The 24,259-nt window shown below is 48.1% G+C and overlaps 9 protein-coding genes across 9 annotated transcripts; 4 read left to right on the top strand and 5 right to left on the bottom strand.

Moving 5' to 3' along the window:
* The first annotated feature begins 866 nt into the window (after positions 1–866).
* On the top strand, positions 867–4,266 carry BDV27DRAFT_63063 (putative protein kinase Yak1). Its single transcript, XM_032077150.1, has 8 exons — positions 867–1,556; positions 1,618–1,889; positions 1,939–2,138; positions 2,192–2,351; positions 2,403–2,662; positions 2,718–2,837; positions 2,900–3,258; positions 3,312–4,266. The coding sequence occupies exons 1-8, from the start codon at positions 1,004–1,006 to the stop codon at positions 4,079–4,081; spliced, it is 2,694 nt and encodes an 897-aa protein (XP_031921919.1). The 5' UTR covers positions 867–1,003; the 3' UTR covers positions 4,082–4,266.
* Positions 4,267–5,117: 851 nt separating this feature from the next.
* Positions 5,118–8,178, top strand: nip1 (translation initiation factor eIF3 core subunit c). Its single transcript, XM_032068910.1, has 2 exons — positions 5,118–5,592; positions 5,670–8,178. The coding sequence occupies exons 1-2, from the start codon at positions 5,259–5,261 to the stop codon at positions 7,925–7,927; spliced, it is 2,592 nt and encodes an 863-aa protein (XP_031921918.1). The 5' UTR covers positions 5,118–5,258; the 3' UTR covers positions 7,928–8,178.
* A 40-nt stretch (positions 8,179–8,218) lies between these two features.
* Positions 8,219–9,442, bottom strand: BDV27DRAFT_137048 (ESCRT-II subunit protein SNF8). Its single transcript, XM_032068909.1, has 2 exons — positions 8,930–9,442; positions 8,219–8,869 (listed from the first exon to the last, which is right to left on the bottom strand). The coding sequence occupies exons 1-2, from the start codon at positions 9,403–9,405 to the stop codon at positions 8,557–8,559; spliced, it is 789 nt and encodes a 262-aa protein (XP_031921917.1). The 5' UTR covers positions 9,406–9,442; the 3' UTR covers positions 8,219–8,556.
* A 267-nt stretch (positions 9,443–9,709) lies between these two features.
* Positions 9,710–11,317, top strand: BDV27DRAFT_150108 (60S ribosomal protein uL30; the record flags this gene model as incomplete). Its single annotated transcript, XM_032071175.1, has 4 exons — positions 9,710–9,726; positions 10,336–10,447; positions 10,635–10,801; positions 10,858–11,317. The coding sequence occupies 4 exons, from the start codon at positions 9,710–9,712 to the stop codon at positions 11,315–11,317; spliced, it is 756 nt and encodes a 251-aa protein (XP_031921916.1).
* A 1,631-nt stretch (positions 11,318–12,948) lies between these two features.
* Positions 12,949–15,096, bottom strand: BDV27DRAFT_169152 (ferric reductase family protein; the record flags this gene model as incomplete). Its single annotated transcript, XM_032074962.1, has 7 exons — positions 12,949–13,930; positions 13,978–14,076; positions 14,125–14,312; positions 14,359–14,422; positions 14,469–14,595; positions 14,648–14,898; positions 14,960–15,096. 7 exons carry the CDS (start codon positions 15,094–15,096, stop codon positions 12,949–12,951), a joined length of 1,848 nt encoding a protein of 615 aa, XP_031921915.1.
* An 862-nt stretch (positions 15,097–15,958) lies between these two features.
* BDV27DRAFT_150106 (putative cysteine synthase B) lies at positions 15,959–17,625 on the bottom strand (the record flags this gene model as incomplete). The annotated part of the gene is made up of 3 exons (XM_032071174.1): positions 15,959–16,495; positions 16,550–17,379; positions 17,433–17,625. 3 exons carry the CDS (start codon positions 17,623–17,625, stop codon positions 15,959–15,961), a joined length of 1,560 nt encoding a protein of 519 aa, XP_031921914.1.
* A 1,014-nt stretch (positions 17,626–18,639) lies between these two features.
* Positions 18,640–20,712, top strand: BDV27DRAFT_150105 (putative MFS drug transporter; the record flags this gene model as incomplete). The annotated part of the gene is made up of 7 exons (XM_032071173.1): positions 18,640–18,786; positions 18,842–18,975; positions 19,030–19,823; positions 19,878–20,067; positions 20,098–20,226; positions 20,270–20,314; positions 20,376–20,712. The coding sequence occupies 7 exons, from the start codon at positions 18,640–18,642 to the stop codon at positions 20,710–20,712; spliced, it is 1,776 nt and encodes a 591-aa protein (XP_031921913.1).
* Positions 20,713–21,032: 320 nt separating this feature from the next.
* On the bottom strand, positions 21,033–21,807 carry BDV27DRAFT_150104 (uncharacterized protein; the record flags this gene model as incomplete). The annotated part of the gene is made up of 2 exons (XM_032071172.1): positions 21,033–21,650; positions 21,700–21,807. The coding sequence occupies 2 exons, from the start codon at positions 21,805–21,807 to the stop codon at positions 21,033–21,035; spliced, it is 726 nt and encodes a 241-aa protein (XP_031921912.1).
* Positions 21,808–22,297: 490 nt separating this feature from the next.
* Positions 22,298–23,359, bottom strand: BDV27DRAFT_169148 (alpha/beta hydrolase; the record flags this gene model as incomplete). The annotated part of the gene is made up of 1 exon (XM_032074961.1): positions 22,298–23,359. Exon 1 carries the CDS (start codon positions 23,300–23,302, stop codon positions 22,298–22,300), a length of 1,005 nt encoding a protein of 334 aa, XP_031921911.1. The 5' UTR covers positions 23,303–23,359.
* Positions 23,360–24,259: the final 900 nt, after the last annotated feature.

Below are 24,259 nucleotides of genomic sequence, written 5' to 3'. Positions count from 1 at the left end.
AAAAAAAAAAAAAAAAGAAATATAAATATATAGAATCAGATATTAAATTCCGTTTTCTTTTAGAAAGATTGTGAAATCCCAAGACCTTTCCGGAAGAGTAAATCTAGGTATTCAAAGTATTCCGTACGAGTCGTGAGATCAGCATCCGGTTCATCCATCCATACGCCCTGGTCAACCCAATACGAATGTCGAGGAAGTTAAAAGAAACAAGACCCCCTTACACTACCAGGACTAACTAGCAGTAGTCTAGCTTTGTTATTAACGAGAGAAAGATAAACTATCATCTAAAATACGCATGTAGTTTATGGGCTGCTGCCCTTTGCCCTCACCCTGAAATGCCATGTTAAACCCAACGGCAGCCTGAGGCCTTCCAACGCAAACACTCCCCTCGAATCTCAGGCATCTCCACCACCTCCACCAACCTCACTTCCTTCCCTCTCTTCTTCTCGCCCCTCCGCAATTAGTCGTTGTCAGCACTCCTTCGGCTGGACGTTGCTTCCACCACTTTTCCACACAGTCTACATTTTTGGCTGTGTGCTTCTGCTTGGATTCCCCTTTACCCCTGGGGCTTCCAGCAGTCGGTACTCCCTTCGTCTCCCCAGCCCCTTGGCTTGTCAGCCAGCCCCATCGGCTTCGGTTTGTTGCGCACGTCGTCACTGTGACTTGCCCACACCCCATCCGTCGACTACTGGCCGCCTCGCCCTTGGAACTCCAAACCCTCCTCCCCATAGCGACAAGTCGTCTGGATGATGAAGTGCCGCACAAATCGCACCTAATCTCAATTCCTTTTTCTTTCCTTCTATTATCTTCGAATTGCTATCGGGCTCGCTCGTGCTCCGCTTCGTCTCCGCTTGATCGCGATACGTGCGTTTGCTATCCCCGCTACCGTATATCACCCGGTCGCGGTGCATGTGCGCTTTCGACGACGAAAAGGTCATCGTCCGATTTCCTGACCTGGGCAGTCTCCGTTATAGGAGAGGCATTGTGTTAAGAGGACGGATAGATGGATTCGCAGTGGCAGCCATACCAGGATCCCTTAATGGGTCGTCCTGCGCAGCTCAATAATGGGTTGACGTCTAATCCACCACAGCTCGGTCCAAAATACGGCGGTCAACCACAACAGTCTCAACCGCCCGTGGGATACACCTACGAAGCCTTTCAAACCCCCAGTATCGCAGCAAAGCCCGCATCGACCGGTATGAACTCAAAATCCGTATCGATGGCGTCGTCTCCAGCTGCGACGCCACGTAGCCGCGATTATGTCACCGATGCAGACACGACAATGGAAGATGCGGATCCGTATAACCGGGCGAAATATTCAACGAGGCCGTCCCACCATAGCCGGCCTTCCTCCCAATACTTTACCAGCGAGGAATCATCGGCCGCCCGTAGGTATTCTCCGATGAACGTGCTGTCCCCATCGATGCCCTACAATAAGAGTCCCGGAAAGCCTCATAACGCGTATGCGTTTCCTCCTGGGCCAAATCAATCTCGCCGTTCACCAACAAGAGTGCCGAATTACTCCTCGCCGCCTCAGCCGTTTCAGTCGCCTCCCTGTAAGCTCACGTCTCCTTGCGGACTTAGGAAGTTAGGTGACTGACGTAATCTATGGAACAGCTGGTTCACGCGCCCCACGGCTTCCCCCTTTGCAGCCCACAGACATGAGTCCAGAGCAATTCTACCCCCCGTCCGCAGGATCTCAACTCAGTGCACCTTTTGGGCAAGATGGAAGATCTCCTCGCTCTGCGTCAATATCTGGTGGCAGCCAACAACCAGGTCGAGGCCCAGTGCCAAAGTTCCAGAAGATCAAATCGGTCCAGGAGCTGAAGCCGCGCGTAAATGCACAACCCCCATTTAGACGTGCTAACCCTGAGGGTGGCTTCATTAGTGTAAGTAGCAAGAGCTGGCCAAATTGCTGCATCTCTAACATCTTCATAGCCGCTCCAAGCCCTGACCACGCACCTCCCTGCTACATATCGGATATGCAACCCCGGCTTTAACTACGAATCCTCGAGAAACCCAAGGCGAGTTTTGACAAAGCCCAGCAAGGGAGTCAAGAATGATGGTTACGACAATGAGGACAGTGACTACATTCTGTACGTCAACGATATTTTGGGGAGCGAGGAAGCAGGCCACAAGTAGGTTAATCACTCATCCGCTCGTCCATTACCGTCTGTATTGACAATCCTAGGAATCGCTACCTCATCCTCGATGTACTAGGACAGGGAACTTTTGGCCAAGTCGTGAAGTGCCAGAACCTAAAAACACAGGAAGTCGTGGCTGTCAAAGTAATCAAGAACAAGACCGCATACTTTAACCAAAGCATGATGGAGGTGTCTGTCTTGGATCTGGTAAGTTCTCCGTTACTCACGACTCGAACCACATGCTAATTTCTATCGCAGCTCAACAGCAGATATGATAAGAATGATGACCACCATCTACTACGACTTAAAGACACATTCATTCACCGACAGCATCTCTGTTTGGTATTTGAAATACTAAGTGTTAATCTTTACGAGTTGATCAAACAGAACCAGTTCCGAGGGTTGAGCACGACACTAGTGCGTGTATTTGCTCAACAGCTTCTGAACGCGTTGAGCCTGTTGAACAAGGCGCACTTGATTCACTGCGACTTGAAGCCAGAGAATATATTGTTAAAAAAGTTTGTCCTTGCGTCGCTGATGAAAAGAGCTCGGCAGCTAACTTGAGCTTATCAGTCTTGAGAGTCCTATAATCAAGGTCATCGATTTTGGGTCTGCTTGTGATGAACGACAGACAGTCTACACATATATACAGTCAAGGTTCTACCGCTCTCCGGAGGTTCTCCTTGGATTGCCGTACGTCGATATTCAATCTTCTCTCCCACCCATAATGCTAATCCGAGACTGACGTGGATTAGTTATTCCTCGGCGATCGATATGTGGTCACTAGGATGCATCGTCGTTGAACTCTTCCTCGGTTTACCTCTTTTTCCAGGATCTTCCGAATACAATCAAGTTTGCCGGATTGTGGAAATGCTAGGTCTGCCGCCAACGTGGATGTTAGAGATGGGGAAACAGTCTGGTGAATTCTTCGAAAAGACCCAAGATGAGTTTGGAAGAAAGACATATCGCCTAAAAAGCCTGGAGCAATACTCGCGGGAACACGGCACGAAGGAGCAGCCGAGCAAAAAGTACTTCCAGGCGTCGACATTAGAAGAAATTATTCGAAGCTACCCGATGCCGAGAAAAAATATGAAACAAGCAGAAATTGAGCGAGGTTTGTCTCCAACAAAAATAGCACACTATCTCTTTGCTAACAGATTGCACCAGAGCTAAATAACCGAGTGGCTTTTATTGATTTTGTTCGTGGCTTGTTATCAATCAATCCACTGGAGCGCTGGTCTCCACAACAAGCCAAGCTGCATCCTTTCATTACGCAGCAGAAGTTTACAGGACCTTTTGTACCTCCCATGAACCTGAAATATTCCTCTCTTAACAAAACTGTTGCTCCTGGTATTCAGCAGCAGCAGCAGGCCGAGGCCGCAAGCAAACAAAGAGCGGCACAAGCAGCACACGCTCAGTCGGCTGCACAGACTGCCTACTCGATGCAACTCAACCAATTCCACACACCCACCCATGCTCAGCCCCCACCTCCCATGTACAATGGGGTGTTCACTGGCCACCAACAAGGCGCTCCTCCGCCATACCCTACCCAGCAGCCACCTGGCTACGGTCATCAGATGAACCTTATGCCAGGTCAGATGCCTCAAACACAGTACGCACCGTCCCAGAGTCTTTATGCCCAGGCAACTACAAGAGCGGGTCGGCAACGTGCCTCCACGATGGACCCTCAGGGCGGCGGGGTCCCACCCACTATTCAGCGAGTTGCCAGTCATCTCGACCCGAACGCACCCATTCGATTACAACCTAGTCCGGCATATTACCCTCCCCCTCCTGACGGATATGTTGACACTGGTGCTGCGAATCAACGACGACGAGGGAGTCGTGCAGGTGGCACACGTAACCGGGACTTCATTAGAACCCTTGAAGACGGCGTACTAGGGGGTGATGGCTTCATGGGTCAGAACCAGTGGCACTAAGCACAGATGTGCTGAAACCAGTTTGAGTGGCACCCGTGGGTGCATTATCATCTTGTATTAGCGAGTGCACTTTTGACCGGGCAAGCATAAACTCCAGATGCGTATGCTCTCGAGGCATGACCGCAGAGCTGCTCCAAATTATCGTTCTGCTTTGCTTGACATTTGGACCCTTATCCGCTTCCCTTCCAGCCCCTCTGCTACTAGCCTTTGCCGTCCAACATGCCCCGACCATGAATGAAAAAAAGAGTGTTCCAATGCGCACCCTGTTCCGTCCAGTTGTGCACTTGGTCGGCACGGTCTGCGGACCAACACACGGTATAGATTCGAGCTTTGGCTAGGAGGGAATATAATGTAAAATCAGTCCCCCGCTATGGTGCCGAGTGCGCAACACTTCACGGGCGCTATTCACCGACGACGCCCCCGACCCTTCGGGAGGTCCTTATTCACAATCGCCTTTCGAGTACTCTGGTACTCGCCGTCGGTTTACTGTCTTCTCAATCGAGTTCTTCCAGATTTGTGCATGTGGCTGTTGTCGGCATAGCCAGGAGTACTTGAAAAGACCGCGATTTATGTTCTTTGTTACCGCATTATCATGTTAAATGTTTACTTTTTGCCTTTTTTCTTTTTTCTTCTTTCTGTGTCCGGAAATGGTACACCATTTCCCATTATAAATCTGCTCCCCTTTTTCTACCTTTTATTCGAACCCGTTTAAGAGAAGCATCATTAACCTTGGATATTTGCATTTCATCAGTATCGAACCACCGTCGGCTTCTGCGCGAAAAAAAAGTCTCTGCTCCTCTCTCCTACTCCCTTAGTGGGATTTAGGTTGAAGCAGAGGGTATCTGATTATGTAGATCTATTATATAAGCCCATTTGTTAGATATGAATAAATCCTCTCCGCATTGTTCGGACGTTTAGTCGCGGAGGCGCGATCCGTAGTACGATGGATGATTACCCGATACGGTTAGGCGCCACCTCGCTTAAATTTCGTTGTGGCTCGCGGTCTGACTCTGCGGCTCCAACCCTCACAACTTGATTTTCTGAGAGCGAACCGACGGGCTTTAAGGGAATCGTGCTTCGAACCATCCCACGACCGTGCGTCTCACCACTTAACGAGACGGCCATTTTTTGAACCCCGCGACGCTTTCCGGTCCGAATTACCTGAAAATCCGCCAATATGTCGCGTTTCTTCTACGGTAGCGGTAGCGACAGCGATTCCAGCTCGGATGAGGAGGAGCTTCTCTCCGATCGCGAGGAGGAGGAGAAGTCCGAGGAGGAATCCAGCGAGGAGGAGGAGGAGACTTCGGAGGAGGAATCCTCCGATGATGAGGGTGGTGAAACCGGTGCCAATCGTTTCTTGAGGGACGCATCGGAGAGCGAGGAGAGCGAGGATGAGGAGAAAGTAACGGTTGTGAAGAGTGCCAAGGATAAGAGGCTGGAGGAACTTGAGGGGATCATCAAGTTGATCGAGAATGCCGAGAAGATTAATGACTGGGCAGTTATCTCGTCAGGTGCGTTGGATATAGGCCGAAAAATATGGCCGTGTAGGGATAACATAGGTGCATGCATACTGACTCGAAGGTTCCAGAGTTCGATAAGCTTAACCGCCAGGTCGTGAAGGTCACGCAATCGGGTCCAGTTCCCAGGATTTATGTCAAAGCCGTTGCCGATCTCGAGGATTTCGTGAACGAGACTATCACGAAGCAGAAGGCATCGAAGAAGGCGATGAACGCAAGCAACTCCAGGGGTTTCAACGCAGTCAAGCAACGTATCAAGAAGAACAACAAGGAGTACGCCACTCATATCGAGAAGTATCGCAATGATAAGGATGGCTACATGGAGGGCAAGGAAGAGGAGGCTAAGCCCGTTGTCGTTGCCCCGCGCTTGACCAAGGTTGAGCGTGTTGTTGAGGCACCTGCAGCAGCAACCTCTACTGATGATGGTTTCGCTACTGTTGGCCGTGGTGGCAAGACCCTGCAGTACACCCCAGAGAGCATCCTTAAGCACCTCCGCGTCATTGTCGAGTCCAGAGGAAAGAAGAACACAGACCGCCTCGAGCAGATCAAGACCATGGAGAAGCTCCTGGAGGTTGCTCAGACTCCCTACCAGCGCATTCGTGTCTACCTCACTCTTCTCTCTACCCGCTTCGACATTACCTCTACGTCTTCCGCCAACTACATGAGTGTCGACCAATGGAAGCTTGCTGAGAAGGAGCTTGGCGCTCTGCTCTCTGTCCTCGAGACCAACCGCGACCATGTTGTCACTGAGGGAGCTGAGGAGTGGGAAGATGATGAGAAGCAACCCCAGGTTAAGCCAGGCGAGACCCTGCACGTCCCAGGCAGCATCGTGTCTCACGTTGAGAGGCTCGACGACGAGCTGACTCGGTCCTTGCAACACATTGATCCCCACACTGCTGAATACATCGATCGTCTGAGCGATGAGAAGCAGCTGTATACCAACCTTGTCCGCGTTCAAGCCTACGTTGAAGGTCTTATCCAAGCTGAGAAGAGCGATCCGCGTCAGGACAGCCTCAACCGGGTTGTCATGCGCAGGCTGGAGCACATTTACTTCAAGCCTTCTCAGGTCGTTACCATCCTGGAAGAGGGTACTTGGAAGGCACTTCCCTCCGAGTTGGATTCCAAGGTCACTCCTCGTGGAAACGCGGGTGATGTAACAGGACTGGTCCAGACCCTGTGCAACTATCTCTTCACGTACAGTGACGGTATCATCAGGGCCCGTGCCATGCTGTGCCAGATCTATTTCCTTGCCTTGCACGACCAGTACTACCGTTCTCGTGACCTGATGCTCATGTCTCATCTTACCGAGAACATCTCCAACTTCGATGTCAACACCCAGATTCTTTTCAACCGGACCCTGGTTCAAATTGGTCTGTGCGCATTCCGTGCTGGCCTTATCTACGAAGCTCAAAATACCCTGTCCGAAGTGTGTGGCAGTGGCCGTCAGAAGGAACTTCTCGCTCAAGGTATCATCCTCCAGCGTTACTCTACTGTTTCTCCTGAGCAGGAGCGTCTTGAGCGTCAGCGCCAGCTGCCCTTCCACATGCACATCAACCTTGAACTTCTTGAGTGTATCTACCTTACCTCAAGCATGTTCTTGGAAGTCCCTCTCATGGCTCAGACCTCTTCTTCACCCGAGATGAAGCGCCGTATCATCTCAAAGACCTTCCGTCGTATGTTGGATTACAACGAACGTCAGGTATTCACTGGCCCTGCAGAGAACACTCGTGATGGTGTCATCATGAGCGCTAAGTTCCTTGCTGCGGGTGACTGGAAGAAGGCTGCAGAGATGCTCAACTCTATCAAGATCTGGGATCTGATGCCCCAGCCCGACAAGATCAAGGAGATGCTGTCTCAGCAGATCCAAGAAGAGGGCCTGCGAACTTACCTTTTCACATATGCTCCCTTCTACGACAGTGTCTCTATTTCCACCCTGTCAAGCATGTTCGAGTTGTCTGAGAAGAAGATTGCGGCCATCATCAGCCGTATGATCTCTCATGAGGAGCTCGCCGCTGCTCTTGACCAGGTCAACGATGCCATTGTTTTCCGCAAGGGTGTCGAGCTGTCGCGTCTCCAGTCCCAGATCGTCACCCTCGCCGACAAGTCGATGAACCTTCTGGAGGCCAACGAGAAGACTCTCGAGCAGCGCACTCAAGGCATGGCCAACGCTTTCCAGCGCGATCAGGGCGCCGGCGCCCGTGGAGGCCGTGGTCCTGGACGTGGAGGCCAAGCCCGTGGTGGACCCAGACTGCCTGGCGGCCAACAAGGTCGTCGGCCCGGTGGACAGCAATTCAGCGGTGGTGCATTGGGCGGAGCGATCAAGGCATAAAATTGTTTGTAATGGCATTCCTTTGTTTTCATGGTTCTAATGCTCCTGGAATTTAACTACGTATGATCCCATGTGCTCTTATTATTGACGAATTTCTTGTCAATTTCTTGATTATCCCTTTCTTGATACATGTGGCATTTCCTCTTTTACAAATAAATCCCTTTTTAGAGTTGGACGAGCGCAGTCGAGAGATAAGTGCTCTAAGCAATGAGGAAACGGACGTAACCACAGGCAAATTCGAACCAAGAAACTTTATTCCCTGTATGTTTTGGTAGAAATACGAATATGATGTAATAAAGATAACTTTCATGCATATTCTGAATTGTCAGTCCTTGGATTCTGTGGGGGAGTTGCCTGCAGTCTTGAATATATATATTCTACTAGGGCGTAGTCTAGGATGGGTAGAGCCAATACCTAATATTTCGCCAACCCATCGGGCAACTCGGCTGTCTGTTAATCTTTAAGCTTCTGTAGCCTCAGATACACCATGATGACAGCTGTATATGCTTCAATATCTATACAAGTAAGGGTTCGAATTGGTCGAACGAAACCTTGGATGCCAATCTACTCGATCGATATAACACCCATGAAATAGCTCGCTCACATCTCTTCTAACTGAGAGAACAGCCTCACCCACTATCGTCGAGTAGATTCTGTGGTGACCAATACTCATTCTCTTCACCTTGGGCATCAAGCCACACCAGGCCGTCCGCCAGAAGGTCATCAATAACAGTCTGCGCCCGGGCCTTTTCCCAATTTAAGTTTATCTGCAACATGGATATACTCACGTAGCCAAGGATTTGAATAACCTCGAGCACAGTGGCTTGGTCTGTATTAAGCTCCTTAGGGACCGATCGGATGTATTGTTTGCTACCAACGCGGACAATCGAAAAGCCCGAGCCCAAAGGTTCCAAAGCCTTGACGGCACGTAGAACATCGTCACTAATTCGCAAACATAGCAATTAGTATACCTTCTGTACTGCGTGGTTCGAGGCCACATACTCAGTTACTTCCAACCCGCTCCCTATAGCCTTGCCTTTACCTACTCGTTTACGGCACTCCTCGACGCCTATTAAGCCTCCATTCTCACTTCTTGTTTCTCGGCAAAGCTCTACTATACGGACGGCAAGCTCGAAGTAGAAGTCGTTCATATCCCCGCCCATGATCTGGGTCCAGAAACTCGCCCCTTCACCCATTCCCTTCCGACCATTTTTGCCTTTAACATTACTCGCTGCAAGTGGGTCAACACCGATCGCATTGCACATGCGAGCAAACTCTGCACGGAACGTTGGATTTGATTTTATCGTCGAGCTATGCTCTAACGCGAATGTGTGGAGTAATGACTGGAAGACGGATAATTGTGCCTGCAGGGAGGAGAGATGCGTGGAACGTAGATTGGCGCCATGGTTGGCGTAGGATTGGCTAGCCTGCGAGCGATTTGCGAAGGCACCTAACCCGACACCTCGACGCGACGCCATCGTAGTTTATAGTCTAGGATAGGCAAAGAGGAGGGACGTGGGGTATGGAGAACATCAAGATGGGCATGTCAACAGTTATCGCAGCTCCTTATCGGGAGCTGTCAGCTGACTCGTATGTGCCCTAAGAAGATCACCCAGAACGGGAAGGTCGTCGTGCTAACAGAGGCTAGCCGCATGTGAGCTAGCGCGGAGACCCACCCACAAACTCGTTTTTCTTCAACTCGAAGCAATTTTCTTTTTGAACTTCTTCCAGTACGACAGCTTTCGCCAACCGCCCAACTCGCGAACTCAACGGACCGTCGCAATGGCCTCTACTGCTACGTATGATACCCTTTAGCGGATACCCTTTCGGCTGCTTCGCTTTATGAGCCTGTAAGGGTTGAAGTTATAGTCGTCCTTCTCGCTGGAGATGCTGCGATCAGAAACGGTCGCTGGGCACCAGCTCGATTTTTCCCGTGACCTCTGTCTCCCCCCATGAACTTGCGCCTCAGTGATATGAGCACGAGATGATGGATGGGTTGTACAACGGTTTGGGGTATTGAGGTTGAAGGCCATAGCTGCTTTCTCCTTGAAAGAAATTGTTGCGAGCTGCGTTTCCATACTCTGACTAGACCTGGAATGGCTTAACAGAGATGGGACAAACGGCGTCAACATTGTTTTCCTGGGCGTTATGCTTGGGGCTTTGTCGGATGAGAATTGAATGATTGTTGCTGTCATCGCGGAGTTGTGAATCCATGCTGAAAATGCATGTCTAGTAGCAACGTCCCATTACCGGGTGGCAAGCCCTTCATCTCTCACCGATTAAATACATGTCGTCGAGTGCTTCTTTATTTCTTGCCTTCAGTTGAGAATGCCGCGCTATAGCTGCAGTTCTTACACTCGGCGAATATATGCATATTTTGCATGGACAGACTTAACTGACCTTAACAGCACCGTCCCCACTCAGGACAATGTCCTCGTCCCCGAGACTCTCCTGAAGAAGCGCAAGAGCCAGGAGCAGGCTCGCGCTGTCGCCCGTGAGGAGGCTGCCAAGAAGAAGGCCGTGAGTATTCACCTTTTTTTTTTCTTTCCTTTTTCACATAGACGGGTGATGATAGCAACCACTACGCGACTAGACCATCGGTCGATGCTGTCGCTTCTGTTAACCATCTTTCGGGGCTGACGTTAACACTACCGCTGTTTTTGTAATAAACGACTGGGTAGAATTCTCGCTAACAGAGGATGTATAGGCCAGCAAGGAGAAGCGTGCCGCCATCTTCAAGCGCGCCGAGTCCTACGTCAAGGAGTACCGCGATGCTGAGCGTGAGAAGATCCGCCTTGCCCGCGTTGCTCGCAAGGAGGGTAACTTCTACGTTGCTGAGGAGCCCAAGCTTGTCTTCGTTATCCGTATCAAGGGGTGGGTTCTTCTGACATGTCCATGGTTGAAAATCAAGCGACTAACTGTACCAATAGTATCAACAAGATTTCTCCCCAGCCCCGCAAGATCCTGCAGCTCCTCCGTTTGCTCCAGATCAACAACGGAACCTTCGTCCGCCTTACCAAGGCTACCCAGGAGATGCTGACCATCATCAACCCCTACATTGCCTACGGTTACCCCAACCTCAAGAGCATCCGTGAGCTCATCTACAAGCGCGGTTACGGAAAGGTCAACAAGCAGCGTGTTGCTATCTCCGACAACCAGATCATCGAGGAGAACCTCGGCAAGTACGGCATTGTCTGTGTTGAGGATCTCATTCACGAGATCTACACCGTTGGCCCCAACTTCAAGCAGGCCAACAACTTCCTCTGGCCCTTCAAGCTCTCCAACCCCACTGGTGGCTTCCACAAGCGCAAGTTCAAGCACTTCATCGAGGGTGGTGACTACGGTAACCGTGAGGAGAACATCAACGCCCTCATCCGCCAGATGAACTAGATTCGCTTACTCTGGGCGATTGGTGTTCGTACTGGGACATGGACTTTGACGGCATGATGGTCTGAATTTAGTACAAAAATGAAAAGCTTGATGCACTCTATAGCTTGATACCCTAAACGTTTTGATTTCTGTTTGGTAATCTTCCTGTCCAGTAAATCTCGTAGATTCCTTCGACCCTCGTACATTCATTGAAAGAAATCTATCATGCCACACCAACCCCGCATAGTAACGCAGCAACCATGTTTCCGAAGAGCCCTTTTACTTCACAACAAGGATCGTACACTTGCGTAATGTAACTCTGTGATCATCAGGGTTCATCCTTAACGGAACAGACATGAAGTGATGTGTTAAATGTTACCGACTCTATTCAATATGTCATACTAGTTTTTCGAGTCGAATATTGCACGACTCTTGTTCTGCTTGCATTCTATCCTAGTCCTAAAGTAACATCAACTGCGATACCAACCACCTGCTCTACAGTCCTCCAACCCTATTTTATATACGATAAACTCTTTCAAACTTATAACTGAGACTGCACGTAGGCTTTGTACGTAATCATATAAAATTTATGAAAGTGATTGACTGTTACTCGGATGTTGATGAGTATATATATCTTGTACACTGTAAGGACGAAGTCTATTCTTGCTGATACATATAAAATAAACCATAAGGAAAAACTCTCTGATTCCTTAAGTGACTTTTTTTAACTCTTGAAGCTTTGCCGAATATCAGTTATTCATCTATATCGCTTGTATCTAGAGTATCTACATCCACTAGCCATCGAAGTTAGTACGGATGAACCTGTCCATTTATCCACACAAACCCCAGCTTTCATACTACCCAAGGAGATCCGTAACACTCCATGGAACACCAACCAAACCCAATTAAATCAATATCCATCAAACCATTCCATTCCATCCTCAAAATGCTGTCTTCCCAACTCCACCCCCCCCGCCCCAAAAAAAAGGCCAATATATGCCAAAAACTCTGCAGCATCTCCCAATAGACCCCACATATATAGCATCCCTAAGCGGCAGCTTCATTAGTATTCCCTAACTAAGCCACCTCCGGTGGCGACCCGACCGACGCAATCGAGCCTGCAAATGCAGTCTGTTTGACAGTCGGTTCGGGCCTTGTAACCGGGGGATGGAGATTCTATGAGGGCAGTCGGTCATTGCTGGTTGAGATATTGTGCCTGTCAATCACTTGCAATTCCTACGCAGTAAGACGGGGAGAGCAGCAGAGCTTTATCCGTCATTCTAAGAACCAGGAAACCGACATGAGAAATGTAGATATCGATAGAAGACCTATTTAATCAACCACTCAAACGGTGAGTAGACAGTAAAGGATCTAAACTACTGTTTATCGTCCTACAGGGTTCTCCTTGCGACGTAAGCGTTGCTTTTTTTTTTGCAACCCCGGTCAAAGATTTCAAGCTAAGAAAATGATTCCTATATAATGCAAGTCGATAATTAAGTTAAGTAACGTTATGTGTCTGAGCATACATATTGATCAACAATCATCAAGTAGACAGTGAACGTTTATTGACTCAATTATTCGGACAATTTTACAAAACATCACCACCTAGACATACTAGTTAGCCAATGTCCCGAGACACAGGAAATGAACACTCACGAAAATGATTCAGTATGCAAATAGACCTCAGCACCTCCTCTCAACGCCCGCTTTTGCGCCTCAGCAGCCGCATTCCGAACGTCATGAAGCATGGAAGCAGGACCGCATGCAAAGATAGCTATCCTGTGGCTACCTGGTGTTGACGTAGCTGTATCGATAATGTGAGGAAGGTTAGGTCGAGGGCCATGTACAATTGTACTCATGTGCTGGTCTATTGCTGCAGCACCACTGCCTTTCTCTGACAAGGCAGGCTCAATCTCATCGGTGACCTCGTTAGATGGTTCTTTGGTCCCGGGTGCGGACACTGGCTTTTCAGTATGCTCCAATGAGGTGTCATGAATGGAAATGGATACTCTTTTGGCTGGTACGTCATACATGGAGGTCCTATCATCAATCTCCTCCCTGTACCATTCGGCTACTTCTTTGTTCCGTGTAGCGAAAACGACCTGGATATTGCGTTGTTGGAGATCTGGTATATTTCCGTACACTCTAAGAGCTTCTTCGACGATAGCTAGAGAAAACCCACCGCCGGAGCCACCCGCGATGACAAGGACAGTATCGAACTCGGTGGGAGTAGCAGTATCAGATATCCCACCGTAAGGACCTTCTAACAGCACGGTCTGGGAGAATACAGGGCTTTTAGTAGCTAACTTTGCCAGACGTGCCGTGATGCCGTGGCGGGGCTTGACATAGAACACTATCTCGGATGCCTTGCCGACCTTGTCCGGGTCATGCGATAGAGAGCAGACGGTAAATGGGTGCGCTGTTAGGCAGTGCAAGCCTAGCTGTGGGCTTAAGAATCGAATGAAGACATGCTGACCTGGTCGCCAAGACATGATTGTCGGGATTCTGACTCGAACAAAACCGCAAGGGAGGAGGTCAATTGTAGCTGAATGACGACCGTTGATGAGATGGGTGCGGGTCCATGCTGCAAAGAGACTGAAGAGATAAATTGCGCCTCCGGCAACAAAGTAGTCCCTATTGTAGTTAGTAGACTGTATATTTCGAGGGATAGAAGAACATACCAAGAAGAAAGACGGAAGTCACAGTGAAAGAAGAAAAACAGAAGGAAGAGTAGTGCAACCAGGAAGTGTGTTGCCTTGAAAAATTCATAATATCGATTTCTATACCTAGTGTTAGTAGTGTCTGCGGCTTGATAGGAGTGATCTTACCGAACAGATGGCAAGGACATGAATGTGAGGTAAGCCTGCGGAATTAAGGCCGCGACTCCTGTCCAGTAGACCACGCTGGTGTTCCATTTCTCGACCATCTGACCTTTCCAGATATTGAAGACGATGAATGGGAAGGTATGTATCAAAGCGAGGACAAACATGGCATAGCTGGTCCAATGGTGGTAGACCTACCGAGTCAGTTATACTAATAACTCTAGCGATTTTCCCACATACCTGAAGCTTTTCATGAGGTACTCCAGTCAATGCTGATATGAGGTTGGCTTTGGCGCCCAGAGCCCTGCACTGGTTAGCAACGGATATTGGACATGGGCTACGGTACACACAGCACAAAAGGCAGCAATGCCAATGCCATCCATCCAGTCCGAGTTGCGATAGGCGGACTGTTTCCATAAGAGACTGACCCATCTTTCGTGTTAGGCCAGTAGTAAGGTTTTGGACCAAGCGTCATGGCTATATCTGCATCAGCAATTTGAAAACCATGGAGCGAACTAGGCGTACGAACCAAAGAAAAAGATTGTGCCTATGATACCCAAGAGAATAACGCCCAACGAAGGGGAAGAGTACCGAAATGCAGGTAGTTGGTAACCTTTGTATGCGAGGTATCGTCCAATGGCTGTCGTTTTCCGCCATATGCCGCTTCGTTTTGCTCGTACCGGTGCATACTTCGAGAGAAAATGGACGATTGTAAAGAACCCGATAGTCGCACAAAGGAAATACACTGTGTTTAACGAATAAACGTGGTCTGCTTCATACCTGTGAGGAGTCCCTCATTAGCCGGGAATTTATATAATGTTGGTATAAAAAAGGAAATTACCAGTATCTCCAGTGCCCTGACCGATAGGCACATTGTTCAGGTGTCATCTTGCATGTATCGGCCCTAGACGAATGGAACATGACCGGCATATCTAGCCATGGCAGGCCGCCGCTGGACTTTTCATCCATGGACATCATCGTGAATGTTGTACGTCACGAAGCGCATAACAGTCTAAGAGACCAGATTTGCACTAATGACTATATGCAGATGCCTCTACCAACGAGGGATGACTCTCTTAACAGGGTCTCTTGTATTCTGAAAGGGCTCCCAGCAAGGAAAAGATGGGCACTAGAGCGAAGCAAAAGATTTGGATAAGAATCTTCAGGGTGTGTTGTATCGGAGATTGTGTCAGGTAGTAGATTCCTCCACTCGTAAACTCACTTTAGCACCAGCATGGTTGCACCATCAACCCTAGACTGGGAATGGGTCACGGATGCATGCATTGATCATACGTGTGGCCTCGATTACAATCATCATCGCAACTGCCACTGCCGTGTTAGGGTTGCAGCATTCCTCAGCTGCTGATTGGACGGAAGAGGCTGGGGATGCTCGCAATTGAGCAGATTTCTGGATTTAGCGTCGCCGTTGCGCGAACGTAGTAAGTCCTTGCAAATATTCAAGTGCCGATCAACTCAATTAAAATCTCACGCACAGATACGCGTTCAATTATACGAGTGAGCACATTTGCGTTAGATTCAACGATCTAATCTTTTCGTTGACAGTTTTTTACCCAACCCTAACCGCACATGATGGTTGATTTTAGATCTTAGATTGAACTAGTTACTCTAGAGTGAAAGACATCGTTGCCACGTAGTCAGTTTATACAGACATCGTTGATCATCATGTAATTGAAAACTTCGTAACATGTAAGGGAAATAGAAAATGGGAGGAAAACAATAAAAAATAGAAAAAAAAGAAAAGACATTCTCTTTTGTCCGCCCATAATGGATTTATATAATCTATGCCCAGTTCAGATTAGCGTCATATAAATAAATACGGTTAATTTGTTGATACGGACAGTTCCGTCGTGGTTGTTGTTGGATATGTGCTCTTCTCCACCGACTCAACTCCACTGCTACCCCATAACCCGTGGTCTTTCAGAGCTTGGTATCCTCCCCGTAGGCTGTCAGCCTCGATGCCCTTGGCTCGCAGCACGCTAGTGGCCACCCGGGCTGTATCTCCATTGTAGCAGATCACTAACACATGATGGGATTCCAATTTGGTGATCACGCTCGGATCCTTGAACATTGCTTCTAATTCCAACCACTGTGCCTCTAGTACACCAGGATCGGAGAATGGCTTTGCCGTGTGTGAATCGAGACTCCGCAAGGGAATATTGACCGAGCCAGGAAGATGCCATGAGGCAAAGTCGGCCGTGGTTCTCAGGTCTAGGACACAGCACAGCGGCCTCAGCTTGATGTCACTTAGGAGACACTCCGACAAAACGTTGGGGGTATTGTAAAAGTGAGTGAAAAGAACTACTGGACTACGTTCCCAGCTTTCGTCGTAGCGATATAGATCAACTTTGGTAAGTCCCTGGCGATGCATTAGTAAATGAGAGGGAGGGAGACTCGCTTAGATTGTACTCACTTCATTCTGAATGGGGTGGAACTTGTCAGCTCCCAACTTTTGGAAATACTCTCCAATGTATTGATAAGGCAGGTCACAGCACAAAAAGACACAATGAATGGAACCATCAGGTCCTCTAAGGTCGGACAAGGTACCAGCTGTCTTGCGCTTTTCCAACATCTGAAAGAGACCTTGCAGGTTGAACCCAGATGAAGGGCCACAGACAATGCCTTCACGACACAAATCCAGCGACAATGAAAATGAGTCCGACGAATTGACTTCCTCGATAACATCAACAGCTGCCTTCCAAGGAAACTCCACGGGTTTCATCAAGGCGAACGACCTTGGGCCGGGAACACGGTCGCCAGGGGCAGTGCACACTCCCAGACGGAGTACCGAGGGCTTCGCTTCCTTGAAGTATGTACCCAACCCGGTCATTGTTCCGGATGTTCCCATGCCTGCGCAAAGAACATTTATTTCAGGAAGTTGTTTGTAGATCTGGGGTCCCGTCCAGCGAATGTGTGATTTCCAGTTATTGTCGTTCTCATATTGGTTTGGGTTGAGGACACTGTCCGAATCCATTGCCATCCTCCGGGCACTTTGGATACCACCTCGCTCGTCATACGGTTCGGGCTGGGAGGGACCGCCAAAAAGGGTGATATTAAGCCCAAAAAACTGCATCAGCTGGAGCTTGGCCTCGCTTGTCTTATTGCTCAAGAATGCACGCGTGTCTTGAATGCCATGCATGACTCTGGCGATCATAGACATTGAGATCACCGTGGATCCGGAACTGTACTCGATAATAGTATTTGTTTTGCCGGGTGCCACACTTGCCTCGAGCATGTTCATTGCTACATTATTAGCGGATTTCTTTTGGGTGTTTTGTGTGGTGTAGTATGAGTACCTGGCATTGCTTTGACATTGTTTGCTGGGTGCATCGTCATCATCTTGGCATAAATTCGTACACCATCCTGATAATAAGGATTCAGATGTTCTGGAAGTTCAACTAGAGGTAGAGGAGGTTGACAATCTGGATCAAAGTACTTCTTGAGGGAATCACGCCCGAAGTACACATTGCGTTCATTGAGATTGGCCATCTTCCTGACTTGAATGGGCAATACCAAGAATGTAAGAAACTTACACAAGTAGACCTATAATGTAGTAGGAACTACAAGGAGGGACAACCTCTAAATTATACCCTTGCAGGATGCATAAACCCCTCCTTTGATGAAATCTCTTACAGTTGGCTTTGGCAAACCAGACTGCTGCAGTGTCAAAGTCTATGACCCACCCGCATGGCGTTATTGCTCTCGTTCTAGGAACATAATGTTCCTTTTGAGGAAGTGGCTAACTAGAAACGCGGTTCCCGACAATGAAGATCATATCCGCTTGTCGTGAAACGTGGGCATTGGTTGGACAATGCATCAGCCGATGCTGGATAGCAGGATGGATTTACATATATCGGGTAGGAAATTGTATGCGATTCGTAGATGTAGCGGAGAATTCCTTCCCCCAGGGTGTGAGGACAAGACAAGATCTACATGACCATAAAACTCAATGCCTCCATAAATTTCTTCAGTACCAGCCATTTGGATGCCCATCATTGCTAGTCCATAAGCTCGAGGCTTGTGAAGACCGATCCACGGGCAAAAGTAACCTCGCAAGGTCCCTGGCCAGGGTTCGACAGACTTACAAAAAGCACGCAGGTCCTCACAATCAGCAAGTTCTCTATCAGGTTCTGGACTTGTTGTTTTCTTGGCAAGAGGCCTGTGTGAGTACCTTGATGAGTCCTTTTGAGCAAGTTGTGGAACAATCGCGCTGATCATTTCCCTAGCCCTAACGGACTAACGGGAGTGTTTCCCTTTTGTCTTTCTCAATCCCGTCAACGGAACTCGAATTGATAATTCGTCATTTTTACAAACATGGACTACTTCATTTTCCTGCAAATTGATCTTCATAATCTCCATCTGGGGATCCGCTCGCTTAGAATTGCCCAGAATGTGGCTCCGATGTAGGATTGTCGTATTCTTCATCGTTTAAAGGCATGTGCCGGTTCTCGTCACTATACCTCACCACTCCCGCCCGATAGCTTTGAAACACTTCTGAGCACCATGTCAGGAGCAGTACTCAATTCTGAAAAGCCTCCAAGCTCGTCAGAATCCTCGAGCACAGCTGTCGTAGAGACCGATGGGGAGACGAAGACACCTCATGTTTTCAATGAACAGACAAATTATGTCCCGAAAAGCACAATCATTACGGTATGTGTACCAATAGCCACACTAACAGGCTATCTCTAGCTGACAATGCTATCAGATATTTTTAGCATGCTCGACGGTCGACCTCATAGCATTGATGGACCAGACCACTCTGGCTTCCAGTTTGTCAATCATTGGGAATGCCTTGCATGCCAGTGATAAAGCCTCTTGGATATCTGGAGGATACTTTGTGTAAGTAATAAGAACTATCAAAAAATATTTTTGCAAGATACTAACGACATGTAGCACCTCAACTTGTTTCCAGCTTATATACGGCCGCCTTTCAGACATATGGTCTCGCAAACTAGTCCTCTTCGTCGGACTTGGCATCTTCTTCATTGGGTCACTGGCAGCATCGCTTTCGCAGACAGCCACACAGCTTATAGTCTTTCGTGCTTTTACTGGTGTAGGCGGTGGTGGGTTGATGACTGTGGCTCAGATGATCGTCAGCGACGTCGTTCCGCTACGTGAAAGAGGCAAATACCAGGGCATCCTAGGTGCAGTAGTAGCCATCGCCAATGGAATCGGGCCCGTCATCGGCGGTGCATTGTCCTCCATAAACGAGGATTCATGGAGATGGATCTTTCGACTGAATCTCCCACTCACCGCAATAACAACCCTGTGCGTGCTGTTCTTCATGCCTCTGCGGAAGGTAACAGGGGACTGGAAGATGAAGCTCAAAGCCATTGATTTCTTCGGCGCATTCCTAGCATTAGGAAGTACCGCCGTTCTCCTTTTAGGTCTGACATGGGGCGGAGGTGAATACCCTTGGGCTTCGGCCCATGTCATTGCCACAATTGTGGTGGGTTTTGCTGTGGCTGTTGGGTTTGTGGTCTGGCAGTGGAAAGGAGCAACCTACCCGCTCGTACCAATGCATATATTCAAATCTCGGATTGTGAATGGTGCGTGTCTGACTATGTTTATAAACGGGTGGAACTTTCTCGTCCAGGTTTATTATATCCCGACGTTCTATCAGCTAGTTTTTGGGTATTCTACTGTGAAAGCTGGTGCGATGCTTTTGCCTGTAACATTGATGCAGAGTATGTCTTGTTCATATCCCTTATTTGGACAATTTCAACTGACGAAGATAAAAGCTGTTAGTAGTACCGTCTCAGGTCTTGTTGTCCACTGGGTAGGCCGTTATAGGGAGTGTATTCTCTTTGGCTGGATGATCTGGGCCGTTGGATTAGGTTTGTTCTCGACTCTAGATGAATCATCCGGCCTGGGAAAACAAATTGGTTATGGACTCTTGACCGGTGTTGGTGTGGGGAATACATTGCAACCGTAAGTCTCGAATATGAATAATGTGCACAGGGGTAATCTGATACTGACCTGTTCCAGCGCCCTGATCGCCGTCCAAGCAGGAGTTGAACGGAAAGATATGGCAGTTGTTACTTCATTCCGAAAGTATGTTTACCACGACCTCACCTCTCGATTAACCAAGTTACCGAAGAATAAAACAGACTAACAAACACAGCTTCGTAAGGAACCTCGGTGGCACGCTCGGCCTCGCCATCGCCGGAACCATCATGTACGCACCGACAGTCGCAACTCAAATAATGGAACCCAGCTAACCCTTGCTTCACAAATAGAAACAATCTAATCACAAGCTCTATCTCCTCCCTGGGCCTCACGCAATCTGAAACCCGCTCTTTTCTATCAAGCCCTCAGAACTACCTCTCCAAACTGCCCCAAGAGGAAGCAGAACATGCACGATCTCTGTTGATCCCGGCTTACCAAAAGGGGTTCCGGATTATATTCCTTATCGGCGCCGCATTGGCTGCTTTTGCATTTGTTTTGGCCTTTTGGCTGATGCCTCAGGTGGCTTTGAATCGGGCGGATGATGAGAAACTGAAGGAGGAGGGAAGGAAGAGGGTAAAGGGAGAGAGAAATAGTGATGAGGAGGTTAATGAAGATGAGAGAAGGTGATCGACTGATTGAAAAACTGGTTTAAACGGTCTTTGATTTCATTCTGTTATAGACTTGTAATTTGCGATGTGCTAGATTTCCTACACCGCTGAAGGATCTATGTGTATATGGTAGCTGTTGGGTCATATTTTCTTTGAGAAAGAAAGCTACTAAAAACCCTTTCCATTCAAGATATTTGCTCAACTGAGTTTTAGCCTGTTGAAGCAAGGCCTTCCATACCTGTATCAGATTGTCTACACTGCTTTCATTGTCCTGAAAACGTTGATATGGTTCTTTAAGTGTTGTAGTTCCGCCAAGAGCATCGCTTCAATGGACATATACTAGTCAATCTTCAGAATTGGAGCATAACGCATATCCGGCCCCGTCATCTCTTGGGCTTCCAGCTGCTGCCCCAGTGCCACTGCCTGAGCATTGATCTTGGAATAGAAATTCAACGCTATATTGGCGGTCACTGAAGCAACATACGAGCAGATAGAACTAGCAATGGAAGTGTTCCCCCCAAAAAGCGCTAGAGCAATGCGTAACTGCGTGTTGAGACTCGCCTGTAAATCTTCATCCACCGCTCGAATATAATCTTGTTGATACTCGAGATCGATATGATCTGGAGTGACAATCATTTTCACACCCACATTTCCCGTTGCTGGACCTAGCTCTAGGAGAAGGGGCTCCTGATCGCCCACAGACACTGAGATCGGCTGGTGGAGGATGGAAGCGTAGAGGTAAATCCAGCATATCGTTTCAGGAACTACCTTCAGATTGATGGGTGTGTCCGCGGTGAGAACCCTTGCAATAATCTGCATTGACCCGTAGGCTTCTGGAGAGATGATGATCTCTGGCTGTGTGAGTGCGAAGACATCTGTATAAGCGTACCATAGCTGGGCTGGTGGTTTCACAATCTTTGATTCATCCAAATAGATATCTCGCTCGTTGATACTGTTCTTTGGCTCGTTAATTGCGTGGCTTGAAGTAGGAATATGTCAACCTTACCTGGACGGTTTTTTGTTCCTGCTTCGAAGGAATGGATGTGATGACTTCACTCTGTACATACCTGAGCCACTCGGCTGGAGTCTTGGGCTCGGGGGGGATGCTGCTCATTTTGATGAATGGTGGTGGGATGTATCAGAATAACATGGCTAGAGGGGAATATTTCCTTTTAACGAATTGATTGCTGAAAAGGAGTCACAGACCATCACACAAATACTTTCGATCTATAAGGTTTAGTGGGTCATAGTAAGTACGCAACACAGAAATTGAGGCAGCTAATTATCCTATGAGAGCTGAAGATGTAATTTAATGGTGTTGTGACAAGAAAAATACCCCGCCTACCGCTTCGCCACAATTAAATTTCTCCGCCGCAGTCCGGAATAGAGATAAATTACTCAAAAACCTAACTGAAGGTTGTGCTTTTCCGTCGAAGATGTAATCTTTTGCCATTGCTTGAGGATGTATCACGGAAACCCCTGTTACTACAGCGGAAGAGACCAAGACTGGCGTGTGACTAAAGCCTTTTCAGCAGCATTTTTCAAAATATAATAACTAATTGTACGATGCTAGGTAGTGATATAGGTCCAATCCCTACATCACTTCAACTCTGCCATATTTGCTCTATCTCCTCCGCTGCCTTTCCCAAAAATTTGTCCCTCAGTTCCTTCATCTCCGTAGTTCTTGCCATGTGGTCCCAATAATGGGGTACCTCTTCTACAACTTCACAGTCAACTTGCTTTCCCAGCAGTTTCAACCGACGAACTGCTTCTTTCTCCTCGCTCAAGAGATAGTCGAGACCCGCGAGTTTAAACGATATGATAGGTGGCAATGCTTCTTTCAGCGAATCCTCAGGCGCAAGCCCGGGAGAGAGGTACATAAAGCTTTTATCTGGCTTTTCTTTCAGTTTCCAGAAAAAAGCCTCGTCGAAAACAGATCCGATAAGTTTTGATGAGGAGGCTGGCTTTTTCTTCAGTGCTGAGAATGCTGGATTGGATAGAGCACGCTCAGCACGGGTCTTAGTCATATCCATGACTGGATAAAAAGCCATTAATCCTTTGACGGTTCCCAGACTTGAAGGGTCAATTTGGAGATTTTTATCCTTCATCCGCTTCCAGAGCATGAGAAGGGAAGCGAAGGCAAGGTGGCCACCGGCGCTTGAACCAGAGAGAATCGTTCGATGCTTGTCAATATGTAAAGAGGCGGCATTGCGCCAGATATAAAGCAATGCGTCCAGACAATCTTCGATTGCGGCTGGGTATGGACTCTCAGGTGCTAGGCGGTAATTGACGCTTGCAACAATGGCACCGCGAGATGTCAACTCGGCAATGAAACGTTCATCGTCGCGAGCATGCCCGACGCAATAGCCTCCGCCGTGAAAGTTAACAACGACTGGGTATCTGTTTTCCTTGGAGTCGTTGCGGTCGTATCCGGGGGGGAAATAGAAAAACAGATCGAATGTTCCCTTGGAATCGGAAATTGCCGACGGGATGTTTACTCTCAGACTTGGACCAGGTGGTCGTAACGGGCCGCCTCTTCGGTCACGCCAAGCGAATAGGCGAGTTAGAAGGCGTAGGATGTATACTTTTAAATAGAAAAAGGGGCTCATCTTGATCAAGCACTTAACTGGATCTGTGTTGAGATAATTTTCAAAATGTTCAGTGCCTGACTGATGTCCGGATGTACTCTATATAGACCTCTTGGAAAGTGTACAGTCGAAGCCTCATTGCTGTATGGTCCATTCTTCAGGAGTATATTCTACTCGTCTATTTCCAACAGCAAATCATTATTATGAGATCAATAATCTTCTGCTATAGTATCTTTGCACTCAAAGTGGGACTGATACCACTGACCCACCAGGTGGGGCGGAGTCGCGGTTGCACCGAAGGCCGTTTGATATAGAAGTGGTAGGAAGTATGTATATCTTGCTCTTCGTCATTCTGTCCGTATGCCGAACGTAAGCCTCGGGAACACAGATCAGCTCAACCGAGGCTGATTAGTATTGTAGTAGAGCTGGCAAATCCTTCATCCTACACGCAAAACCAGTAAAAAGGCTGTGCTGGTTATATCATGTATTTTGCTGGTACACTAGCTCGAGAGGCATTCTTTTGCGATTTTGCAATGGAAACAAGTAAAAGATTTCTAAACCTAGTCCCTATGTTCACCATCATCCTCGCAAGAGTATTGAGAATGTCTTGCAAAACGGTGCTTGCGAACTGGTTTCCCACGGCTGATGAAGTGAAGCTTCGGTGGAACAAGCTAGCACTTTCGTTTCGGTCAAAGCTACCTGGAATAAGACGTTCGGGGGAGGTGACGAAAATAAACATTATATAAATACTGGTAGAAACCATCTAATTTGGTATGGCCTAGTTTTTGTATTCTATAGGTCCCTGGCTCAGTAACACGCACCCGTCTATTGCATTTTCATTGCTCGCTATTATCCCATGCCAGATCGGCTGAATAAGGACCTTCGACACAAAGACAGTTGAAAGCAAATAATTTAAAAGGGATTGAATAATAAGTAAGTAACAGAACCCAGAATCAATCGTGTTCCTCTCTCTAGTGA

This window comes from Aspergillus caelatus (genome assembly GCF_009193585.1).
Source record: "Aspergillus caelatus strain CBS 763.97 unplaced genomic scaffold BDV27scaffold_303, whole genome shotgun sequence".
NCBI classification, from domain to species: domain Eukaryota; kingdom Fungi; phylum Ascomycota; class Eurotiomycetes; order Eurotiales; family Aspergillaceae; genus Aspergillus; species Aspergillus caelatus.
Note: the sequence above shows the minus strand (reverse complement) of the source record. Positions and strands in the feature narration are given on the sequence as shown.

Bases quoted from the DNA above. Each gene is read 5' to 3' on its own strand.
- BDV27DRAFT_63063 (XM_032077150.1), top strand. From the start codon at position 1,004: ATGGATTCGCAGTGGCAGCCATACCAGGATCCCTTAATGGGTCGTCCT. The intron at 1,557-1,617 runs GTAAGCTCACGT...TCTATGGAACAG, and splicing joins GCCGTTTCAGTCGCCTCCCT to CTGGTTCACGCGCCCCACGG. The intron at 2,352-2,402 runs GTAAGTTCTCCG...TTTCTATCGCAG, and splicing joins AGGTGTCTGTCTTGGATCTG to CTCAACAGCAGATATGATAA.
- nip1 (XM_032068910.1), top strand. From the start codon at position 5,259: ATGTCGCGTTTCTTCTACGGTAGCGGTAGCGACAGCGATTCCAGCTCG. The intron at 5,593-5,669 runs GTGCGTTGGATA...CGAAGGTTCCAG, and splicing joins CTGGGCAGTTATCTCGTCAG to AGTTCGATAAGCTTAACCGC.
- BDV27DRAFT_137048 (XM_032068909.1), bottom strand. From the start codon at position 9,405: ATGGCGTCGCGTCGAGGTGTCGGGTTAGGTGCCTTCGCAAATCGCTCG. The intron at 8,870-8,929 runs GTATGTGGCCTC...TTTGCGAATTAG, and splicing joins AGCGGGTTGGAAGTAACTGA to TGACGATGTTCTACGTGCCG.